The 12165-nt window shown below is 41.7% G+C and overlaps 1 protein-coding gene across 5 annotated transcripts in view; it reads left to right on the forward strand.

Moving 5' to 3' along the window:
• Srrm1 (Serine-arginine repetitive matrix 1) overlaps nucleotides 1-12165 on the forward strand; it is a 179404-nt gene that overhangs the window by 22967 nt on the left and 144272 nt on the right. For all 5 annotated transcript variants that reach the window (XR_013897175.1, XM_080271562.1, XM_080271560.1 and 2 more), the window contains exons 4-5: nucleotides 9435-9605; nucleotides 11452-11567. Coding sequence is in view for 4 of the 5 variants with exons in the window: in XM_080271562.1 (XP_080127688.1) it covers nucleotides 9435-9605; nucleotides 11452-11567 (287 nt within the window). In the remaining variant the exon portion in view is untranslated. The remainder of the gene's footprint in view (nucleotides 1-9434; nucleotides 9606-11451; nucleotides 11568-12165) is intronic.

A 12165-nucleotide genomic window follows, 5' to 3' on the forward strand; every position in this document is an offset into this window, starting at 1 on the left:
ACATATTGACAGGTAAAGTATACTGGAACACTAGAAAAGGAAGTTTATGACTTTTGTGTTGTAATGTTTTTATAGCAACATAATGTACCATAATCCATATCATTCATCCATCCATTTGAACTTAGTAAAGATGGGGAGATACAGAGCAAAGCTCTCACATCTCTCTAGGATGTGTATTTCAGGAGAAGGCAAATTCAAAATTTAGTCCCTCTCCTCCCTCCTATGTCTTTGGAGGTACAAGACTATTTATTTGCTGTACACTTGTGAGTCATAATTTTGCCCACCCCCCAGCCCATATCCCTGGCTGTAGGAAGTCATTGCCATGATTTCATGTGTCCGAGTGCTAGTTCAAAGCCTTGTTAGGCTGCATGAGAAATAGTTTATGATGAAACTTAGACATCCTATCTACAAAAATTCTTGGCTATCAACAGATCTTCATTTGGTGTGCAACCCTAGCAACAACTTATTCTCAGCCATGGTTATGGGTAGAGGGAGAGCAAAAACTGTAGCTCACAGTTGTACATATGCAAGCTTGGTTGTTGAGAATCCACTGTCTTTTTGTTGGTGTGACCCTGGGTTCATGTGGAAGTGAACCTGGTGGGCTGCAGGCTGAAGTTGCCCCTCTCGTACATTCCACCATCCTCGGGAATAGGGAGGGAGTTGATGAATGTTTGTAATTCCGGGCAGGGGAGCCATCCACCTACGGTATATTAGTACAGCAAACTCGCCCCGAACACTTTCTCGCCGAACGCGCTTGCAATTATACGCGGTTAGTGCTGGGATACATATAAAACAACGTAAGATTAAAGAACCATTACGAAAACTATAAATTTACACAGAGAGGCGGCCTTTGAAAGGTCAAATCCTTGAACATCAACGCAGGACCACGCACAGTTTGTTTTGATCAGGTGATCGTGTCCTGCTTTTCCACAGTACTGTATTTGTATGTTAAATATTTACATTACTGTTCTGGTAAGCTTATGTACAAGTTAAAGTACTATTGAATAATGGTAAACCAAGAAATAAAGTCTTATAACTAGTTTACTTGATAGGCGTCAGAATATTGCCCTTTTTTATTTGTTCGTTAAAGATTTGCTCTACTGATTTTCCACGATACTGTATTTGTAAGATAATATATACTCTTCTGGTATGTAAGTTAAAGCACTTAAATAAAGTTAAAGCATTAACTAAAGCCTTGTAACCAGTTAACCTGATTTATACGATTATCCATGATCAGCGGGTTCCGAGACAATTTTCCTTCAGGTCAATTTGCTGTCAGACAATTCCCCGTCAAAACATGGGCGATTCCCCGTCAGGACATTTCGCACCTTGAACGATTCCCCGTCATTCTATAAATATACTTATTTCGCCTTTGAATTATATTTTAGCATCACCCACAGCTGTCTTCATTAATGACAGCGAATTGTCTTGTTATTGTTGTGATGGTGAATTGACTTGACGACGAATTGCCCCGAAACCAATCGGCATCGGAATGTTGCCTTGTGTTTACGTATTTGTGTGTTGAAGTTTTGCTGTGCAGTACTGTATTTGTAAGTTATAACTTTAAATAAACCTTCTAACCATTTAAAGTGCTTCAAATTGATTACCAATGACAGATAACAGCAAAACACCACATTTAAGGGGTCTAGGGAGCAAAATAAGGAGCAGTTAAAACTTCCGCGGTTTCACGCCGAACGCACCACGGTTGGAACGAAACCCTCGCGTTAGGGGCGAGTTTGCTGTACAGTACTGCCATATGACTACCCCCATCTGGCACTGGAAATATCGTATTCTTGTGCTAATATACCCCTCAGCTTTCCGTCTATATGTTTATTAACTTATGCCATGTAGGGAATTTGTTGATAGTGTTGTGTATGTTGCAAGATGGTTCAGGTTTACCAGAGTTAGCAGAAGGGTGGGAATTACTGCAGGTTTGGAAAGACTTTTATATATATATATATATATATATATATATATATATATATATATATATATATATATATATATATATAAGTTGTATTATAATTCAGCATTGTAATTATTGTTATATTGAGTGCTTCTAGTCAAAAAATGAAAATGTCCATTGTGAGGTAAATTGTTTTTAGTCCCTTAATGAGTATATTAATGAGCTCTGTTAAATGGCCTAGGCGATAAACATGGCATGTTTTTTAGAATTTTACTCTAGGCCAATGATAGTTTTAAATTCACTTTATCAGTTAGCCAAAAATTGACATAACCATATGTACTGTAATTATCAGCCCACACGCTACAGTTGTTTTAGTAGTAGTTATCATGTGCAGTTTTGAAAAGATTTGGTATGTCCAGACCTCCCATAATTGAACATATAAATAGCCCCAATAATCTGACACAGTCGTTAATGCTGTTGTTTGGAGTATTAGTTCTAATGTAATGATCTTGAATATCACTGTTGGCTGCAAACTTTAGCAAGATCCTGTTCAGATGATTTATCCTCAGGGTTCAGTATGCTTTGCATGACATGCTTGGTGCAGTATGGGACAATACCCTTCTTACCCCTGACATTGTTCATTTATGTCAGAATAAATGAAAATGGCTTCAGCTTTGGCTTGTGCAGTATTATGATAGATTTAAAGCAGCTTTCTGCCATAATCACTGCATATATAAACGAGTTTTTAACATGAAGGTCAGTGCTTTGTTTATCCATTTGAATCAAGCTCTGAATAATATGGTAACTGCTTAGTTGATGCTAATACCATATGTATTATGGTACCTAACGATTTTTTCAGCCTAAAAATATACATCATCATTCATCATTCAATCATACGTTGTCCCATGAGGAGCATAGGAGCCCGGGGTACAGGCAAGTTGGTCCTGACATTTAAGATAAGAGTGAAAAAATATATATACTGTTTATATATATATATATATATATATATATATATACACACACACACGGTATATGGTAGACTGATGAATGGCATTGAACTGAGATAATGAGAGGTGCATGCATGTACAGTAGCCCCTCATTTATCCGGACGCTCAGTATGTGGATGTGTTCATTATCCAGATGCTGGACCTTGGCTCTATTTAACCATTATCCGAATTTACTTGCTATTATCTGGACGTAAAAGTCCCTCAGAACTTCGGCCAGCCGACCGACATGTTCAAACATCGGTATCTTGGCTGCCGGGCTCAAGCCGTGAGTGGGAAGTACTGTCAAAGGAAAATCTGCAACACAGTCATATATATGTACACCAGAAAGTGCTTCAGTTGACCCTTCTCTGTTAAGCTTGACCCAGCTGGGTTTGTTTGTCCTTATGTCACTTGCCTGCATGTAAAGTATCATCATGATTCATGCAAAGAGAATCTAAAGTCACAAAAAATAAAGGCCAATAAACAGTTACAAGCACTTGTTCATCCTAAAAAAAATCCATGTTGCACAGAGGACTTCCTATAACATAAACCATCAGACACCAGGTGGCAGCATTGTTTGTATGTAAACACAAAAGATGTGGCTGTCCTTGAAGTATAAGTAAACATAGTGCATCTGATTTTTTCCATCCATCCATCCATCCATCATCCAATCTTACGTTGCCCCATGAGGAGCGTAGGAGCCCTGGACTAGGGAGTTGGTCCTGACATTTAAGATGAGAGTGACCAGCCTCACTCATCCCTGAGTGGCATTACGTGAGCAATAAACCCCAACCATCCCTTGGATATAAACCTTCACCGGCTCAATCCGATTGGAGCACAATAATTACCCACTAAACCACTAGGCACCAAAATTTGGTTATATGGTTACCACCCAGTGCAGTAAATGATTTCCTGGTGTACAAGAAACCATTTGGCTTGTCACTCAGTGTAGAGTCACCCACAGGCAGAAGGAAGAGGAAAGAATGAAGGAATGAAAGACAGAAGAGCGAGTGCAAAGTCACCCGTAGGCAGAAAGACGAGGAAAGAATGAAGGAAAGAAAGACAGAAGAAGATGGAAGGAAAGAAGGATGGAGGAGAGGACAGGGCAGACACCCGAGAGCAGCACAACATTGAGTTACAGCTGCTGCTGCTTCTTTTTTTTTTTTTTCCTTCCCCCCCCCCTCCAGTGATGCAGTTTATCAGGTAACTGAATAGAGCCAGAGATATTTCCAGTCTGAGCTCTTGACATTCATCATTGAAGATACGTGGGGACTTTTCAAGAGTATTTTTAAGGGGGGAAATGCATCTTATATGCCACAAAACATGGTATATTGGAAGGGAGGTAGAGGAAATTGATGTTATCAGGAATGCATCAATACTTTTTATACTGATTCAGTAGAAGTAAAGGTTCTACGATGTGACGAACCACTTAGCATTGCTTAACCGATTCACAGCGTCAGTGTTTGTTTACATATATATCCTGTGTGTGGCAGTTTTCAAATAATAAGAAAAAAATATTAGGAAAAAAATAATATTGTCAAAAGATAGAGGAAAAAATCCCGAGTTCAATGGTATATAACACAATATAGCAAAGACAAAACTTACCTCTGAAACAGGTTTGTTTCATTTTTCGTTTGGTTTTTAAAGGCTTCAACATGCTTGCATGTGTCGGCCTTGGTCACCTAATGGCGGCTGTCCATGCTGCACGATCCATTGCAGCCTCCCTGTTCAGTCCCTTAACCCTGAGGTCACACTTAATGACCTCGTCCCATGTCTTTCTCGGTCTACCCCTCATAACCCCACCCCCAATATTAACACTTCTCACCTTCCTCACCCAATTATCATCCTCCATCTTCTCCACATGTCCAAACCATCTCAATCTACCCCTTCTCATCACAACACCAATACACTCCAGTCCCATCCTACCTCTCAACTCTTCCATCGTAAACCCAGCTCCTCCAGGCCTGGGACGCAGGGACGCACTGCACATCCACCTAATCATTGTCATTTCTGTATGTCTGAGCCGGCGAATATCTTCCTCCTTCACTGCCCAGGTCTCACTACCATACAGCATTACACTCCTAACACATGCTGCATACAAAGACCCCTTAGGACATAGGGAGAGTCCTCTCAATGTCAGGAGAGGCTAGAGCTCCCTGAACTTCTTCCAACCACTTCTCACCCTAGTCACAGAGCTAGCTCCAGCCCCACCTCCAAGCACACATGTCTTCCAAATAACAAAACTCTTCCACACACTCAAGAGATTCACCAGCAAGTTCAATCCTTTCACGTCTGACAATCTCCACCTGCTCACCCCGACACTTCGTACACATAAAATCAACGTTATCTTGCAGTCTACCTCTGATACCACTACATCTCTTCTATCTATCTATCTATTGCCAGATGCCTCAATCCCGTTTGGGGTGGCCACAAACAAATCACCTCCAAGTCACCCTGTCCCCCGCCATTTCACTGCCCTGCTCCCAACTCACACACCCCTCTCTCATATACCTCTCCACCCCATCCCTCCATCTCATCCTCGGCCTCCCCCTCCCTCTTCCCCCCTCCACCTCACTCACATACACTCTCTTCGTCAGTCTTTCACCCTCCATCCTCTCCACATGGCCAAACCACCTCAGTGTGTTCCTCATAATGCTTCCTATCACATCCACATCCACACCACAACGCTCCTTTATATCCTCATTCGTCAGCCTGTCTCTCCACGTGACTCCACAGGCTCCTCTTAAATAACTCATTTCCACTGCTCTCACTCTTGACTTGTGTCCTTCCAACAATGTCCAAGCTTCACTTCCGTACGTTAGAGTTGGTATCACAATACTGTCATGTAGTAACTTTTTCACTTCCATGCTCACTTCCCTGTTTCTTATCACTGCTTTCAAGGAACCAGCAACCTTTCTTCCCTGCTGTACCCTTTCAAGCACTTCACCCTCCAAACCTCCATCCTTACTCATCACACTACCCAAATACTTAAACGTACTCACATTTTCCAATTCCTCACCATCTAACCTCGCTGTACATTCACTAACTTCACCTCTCTCAAAGACCATCACTTTACTCTTCCCTACATTCACCTTTAGGTTCCATTTCTTACACACTCTCTCAAACTCATCCACCAAGCCTTGCAGCTCCCCTTTGTCTTCACTCAACAACACAGTATCATCTGCAAACAACAGTACAGGGAGTTTCCAAACACTATCCTCTCTCACCAGGGCCACTCCAACATCCACTACCCTACCTTGTACCTCTTTTATTACCCCATCCATGTACAGATTGAACAACCATGGAGACATGACACATCCCTGTTTCAACCCAACTTTCAAAGAGAAAAATTCACTTAGTTCACCATCCACACGCACTGCAGCCTTCGCACCATCGTACATACTCTTCACAGCATTCAACAACTTCCCATCTACTCCATATATTCTTAACACTTTCCACAATCCTTGTCTATCCACCCTGTCATATGCTTTCTCCAAATCCATGAAAGCCACATACAACTTCTTTCCCTTCTCTAGAAACTTTTCCACTAAAGATCTAAGAATGAATATCTGATCTACACAACCTCTTCCCTTCCTAAAGCCTCCCTGTTCTTCTCCAACTAATTTCTCTGTTCTTTCTCTAACTCTGTCTATAAGTATCCTACCATACACTTTTCCTATTATACTAAGAAGACAAATGCCCCTATGATTACCACACACTTCTTTTTCCCCTTTTCCTTTGTACAAGGGAATAATTATACCTGACTTCCAATCCTCCGGGACTCTACCTTCCTCCCAGGCCAATCTGCACATCTTCCACATCCATTCTACTACTATCTCTCCCCCATGCTTCAGCATTTCACCACACACTCCATCAATTCCTGGGGCTTTCCCCAATTTAACTTTCTTCATTGCTTCCACAACTTCTATCCTACTGATTTCTTCCTGTCTTCTCACCTCCCTCCTTCTCTCATGCACCCATTTATCACACACACCGCACAAGATGGAATTACTTCCCACGCCCTTGTGGCAAACTGCACTTGGCCACTCTCCCTCGTCTTTGACAGTACTGTCACCAGCCCTAGGTATCATCACTTTTGTTTTATCTGCATTTACCCTTAAACCCTTGTTACCCATACCATCTCTCCATTTCCTAAACCTTTCCTCCGACTCCCTTTCGTTCTCTGCAATCAACACCAAATCTTCACCATACAACAACTCCCACGGGAGTCCGTTTCTAAAGTCACGTGAAAGGGCTTCAGGTACCATAATAAACAACATGGGACTCGAGACTGACCCCTGATGCACACCAACATTTATGGAAAACTCATCACTCAAATCTCCATTCACTCTTACCTGGGTGTGAGCACCCACATACATAGCCATAACCACCCTAACCAGCCATTCCTCCAAGCCAAGCTTTCTTATTCCTGTGCATTGGGGCCAGGTAATGATGTGTTATGGTTGCACTGTGTCATCAGTGTCAGTCTTGCAATCAGATAAGGTGTCAGTCAGCATCTGAACCATCACTGTCATCATCCAACAACGTATCACTATCATCACTACACTCATCCAGAGAATTCATCCAATATTTGCTTGGGCTACTGCTAGCGGCGGCATGGTGAAGATTTCGTACCATTACCTTTGGCATTTTGTAGGTAACTGAGCTGAGCTCTGCTCCTCGTAAAAATGCATAATCTATGTATGGCAATATTCTATAGGGTGCCATGGGTTACTAGCTGATTTATTTCGTGCCATTTCTGATGGTGGAATTTTTGAAAGCAGGAAATCATATATAATACAGCTGCAGTCAGAGCCATTTGGACTCAGATATCGTATATGATACAGCCACAGGCAATGGGTTAAATGAAGAATGCATGTCCGTCATAAGTCGATGGTGTGCTGTACTTCATTGCATTTACTGTTCATCCTAATGTAGGCTGTATTTTACATGATTTTCTCATAGTTACCATTATGATTCTGCTGTCCAAAATCTGTTTTCCATAAAACCTTTGGACCCAAGTATTTTGGATTTAACAATTTATACCTTATATGCTTTATATAGAGTATTTATATCACTAGTATGTTAATTGAAATGTGTGATAAAATTGCTGGTTTCTGTATTATTTTTTCTCATGTATAGTAGTTTTCTCCTCAGCCTTTGAATCCTAGTGATGTCCCTTTTTAGTTTATTCCAGCTACTACTGTTCAGTTTTATTAAGCTTAGGAAAGGCCTCTTGTAGCTATTGAAGAGTTTTTTTTTAATTATGATTTTAACCCTTGCTGAGCTGCAGACTTCATATGAGGTACAGTGAAGGTCTGCAAGGGCCAGGCTGCAAACCACATAATTATAAGGTACAGTTTACATTGGTTGTAAAGCATTAACTCAAGGGAGGTAAACTACCTTACGAAGAATCAGTCCGGCTGTAGGTAACTTCTCAAGTTCAAGAAGTGTTTCCTAAGCTGAATACCATCATCAGGAGATAGCAGGAATGAAATGTAAAAGACATCTCAAGGGTTGAATGGTAAATCATAAGGAAGTTCTTTACTACAGTGTGAGCTTATAATGTTAATGGTAGTAGGTAATGTGTGACTGATATTGACATTGACTCAGCCTTCTAGGAGGAGACTGGAGGCTGGTGCTGCACTTCACCCTTGTAGTGGGAGTCTGTGCTGCCCTCTCAGGTTTGGTGTGTGTTAAATCTCCAATATGGCCTCTTCTGCCAGTCATGTCACATCACCATGTTTGCTGCAGTCATCCATACTGGCTGCTTCTCTCTCATATCTTCATTATTGTGAACCTAAGGCACTTTACATCCATTAGTTTATATCTTTATGCTCACTCAATGTTTCAAGCTGCCTAGTTCATCTTTATGCCTTCTGGCTTTAATGCAGTTCATGTGTATTTGTCTCTTGATGTTTTGGTTCTTGTCTTTTATACAGAAAAGCCCTCAATGCTTACTGTTGAGTAGATGCTTTTATACTTATAAAAACCAATGTTCCTGCAGGATAGATAGTAATTTGAACTGATCCACTCCTCATATTTTTTACATTGTGTTTGCATACCATTATACTGACTGCTGTTGCCCTCCCATCCTTAAGGTAAACCATCCTTGAGATTTAGAAAATGGAAAGAATTTATAAGTAGTTGCCTTTAATGCAGTTCTCTCTCATACTTTTAGCATGATGGCTGATGTTATTGAAGTACAAGTGTTTGCTGTTATAAACACACACACACACACACACACACACACGTTATAAACACACACACACACACACACACACACACACACACACACACACACACAGAGTTTTGCAGTGCAGTTGGAAAACAGAACAGCACAAAGGCACTTTGTACTGTATTATCCAAATGTTTAGTGCCAAAAATGTACTTGCAGAGACCACAACAGTCATACTATTCTGACCATGAGTCCTTTGTCAGTCATTTATGTTTACAAATCTGAAGGACAAGCTTTGGGGCTTTCCTGTTATTAAGATAGGCATTTTATATAATTTTGGAAATTATTCCTCTTTATATTACAGAATCCTGACCCAAGGAAGATGCAGATCATGCTCACAGGTTTCTTGAATGGTAAGAATGCCCGCATCTTCATGGGGGAGCTGTGGGAACTGCTGCTGTCTGCTCAGGCTAGTCCATCTGGTATCCCAAAGCAGTTCTTGGACCAGAAGAAAGAAGAACTAAAAAAGAAAATGGTGAGATAAAGTGCTTCACATATGGTTAATATTTTATATACAGTTTTGTTTAACCTCTTGGCTGCAGCGGCCCTAAACATTTTCAATATCCGTGGTGTGAGTAAACCGGTTTTAAAAATTGTTTTCATCCTGTGTATTGACCTACGTATACCTAACTAGACATGATACCATTTTAGTCAGACAAAGTTTACACTTTATGCTGACGATTCACAACCCACTCATCAAGCATAAGCAATTTAAGCATGCAGTAGTTGCAAAAAATGACCGAAAAGTTAACATTATTTCACGCGGCTCTTCCGGAATGTACGATACAGTCTACTGATTGGCATTTCTGGGATGTTATACACAACCAAGGGGTGAAATTGAAGAAATTGCAGTTGGTCATCACTTCCATATTGTAATTCTAAGTTGATATGTTAGTAATGTATTCCAGGTTTGTGAAGAAGTGCTTTTAGGAGGTACACCCATACCCCGATATCTGGCAGTGTTATGTACCAGTGGGGGTGTTCGGTCAGTGAGTATGCTGGATATCAAAGCAGTTATTCCCATAAGATACTGAGGAAAAGTCTGAGGTGCATTCAAGACCCAAACCCAAACTCTCATATACCTTATTCAATCAATAGAGACTGTCACAGAAACACCATAGGTAATGTTATTTTCCTCATAAACAATTCTATTGCTAAAAAATGAGACAGCAAACATCATATACAGGAAGGTAATGTGGGTGGGACATGTGGTGTGAGATGCTTCTGGGTAACAGAGGCAGGCAGCTGGCAGCACACCAAGCAGGGGTGGAGGTGGGTGATTGGATGGGGAGGGAGACAAGCAGGTTTGGGGGAGGGTGGTGGGACTGGTGGGAGGCAAGTGAGGGTGTGGAAGGGTGGGGGGACAGGCAGGCAGCTGGCAGTGCAGCAAGTGGGGGTGGGGGATGGCGGAGGGATGGGGAAGGAGACAATCAGGGGTGGGGGGAAGGAAACATGTAGGGGTGGGGTGGGTGAGGGGACTGAGAAGGAGGCAAGAAGGCCAAACAACCCTACTACCCACCCCCGTAGTCTCACTTACTGACCCACTCTTGCTCATTTACTGACTCACTCTCGCTCACTTACTCTCACTCATTCATCACACACACACACACACACGAGACAAGTAGGGATGGGGGATGGTGGAGGGATGGAGAGGGTGACAGCCAGGGGTGAGGGAGGGCAGGGGACAAGGAGGGAAACATGCCTGGCAGTGCTGAGTGTGGTGGGGGATAGAGAAGGGATGGGGGGGGAGAAGAGAGACAGGGGAGGGAAAGAGAAGAGAGGGGATGGAAGGAGGACCAGGAGGGCCTCGTTTCAAACGTAGGGAGAGACAGGGTGTCGGACTAGCGAGGCAACGGACATTCACATTGTTCGGATTGTGGGACTGTTCCCCTATTTCTTGTGTCCGGTCTAGCAAAGCGCCGATTATCAGTGCGCTGGATAATGGGGTATGGGTTTATTTATGAAGGTGTACATGATTTTTTTTTTTTCTTTTCTTTTTTTAATCAGCAGAAAGAAAAGGAAAAAAAAGTGGAATGTTTAGAATTTAGTTGGAGCGAAGTGTTGAAGATATGGATGGTGTAAGAATCCATATGCGACCCTTTTTGTTGGAAACAGTTGTTGCTTCTCATATTGTTTGATCCATTTTGTTTGACACTGTTTATTGTTCTCAGTGTTTATGCAGTACTGTTTTCATTTGGGGATCCTACCCACCCATTATTATTTGTAAATATCGTTAAGATGATAATGATTGTTTTGAACCTTTCCCTATCTTCAGATAGGAATAAAAGTTTGGAAGTTGATGAGTCCATTTGCCTTTTTAGGAGGATGAAGAAAGACTTCAGAAGATCCAGGAAGCCAGACGTGAGAGGGATAAAGACAAGGAGAAAGAGAAGGAGCGCGATCGAGAAAAAGACAGAGAAAAGGATCGCAAAGAGAAGTACTAAATGATTATTACAGTAGTACATTATATACTGGTATATACCTGTATGTATATATATATTTAGCGGTAGGTGGTGGCGACCATCGTCCACTCACTTGATGTAGTGCTGCCTACTTCTTCCTTAGCCTGTATCATTCTTTCTCTGTGCCTGCCCTCCTCTCTTCCTATTTCTCCCATCTTTCCTGTCACTTCTTATTGCTTTTCTTTCCTTTACAGGTGGCATTACATTGAGTGACAAGCCAAATGGTTTCCTGTAAGCCAAGAAACCATTTACAACACTGGGTGGTAACCATATAACGAAACCATACGTGCTCCCTACGTGTCAACAAGTGGGTTGGTGGAGGGTTAGTGCCCCTCCCTGTAAAACAAATAACTCAAAAGTCAAATGGCCACCCCTTACGGGATTGTGGCGTCTGGCAATAGATAGATAGATAGATATTGTATGTATGTATATATATATATATATATATATATATATATATATAATCATCATCATCATCATCATCCGGACCTCCTTTTCCACCCAAGGGCAGGGTGAGGAGTAGCAATGTCCAGACAGCCCAAAATTGCCCAACCACGCTTCCATTCACTCATC

Source organism: Coenobita brevimanus, chromosome 46 (assembly GCF_032717465.1).
Source record: "Coenobita brevimanus isolate Jiangsu-jjx chromosome 46, ASM3271746v2, whole genome shotgun sequence".
Classification (NCBI taxonomy): domain Eukaryota; kingdom Metazoa; phylum Arthropoda; class Malacostraca; order Decapoda; family Coenobitidae; genus Coenobita; species Coenobita brevimanus.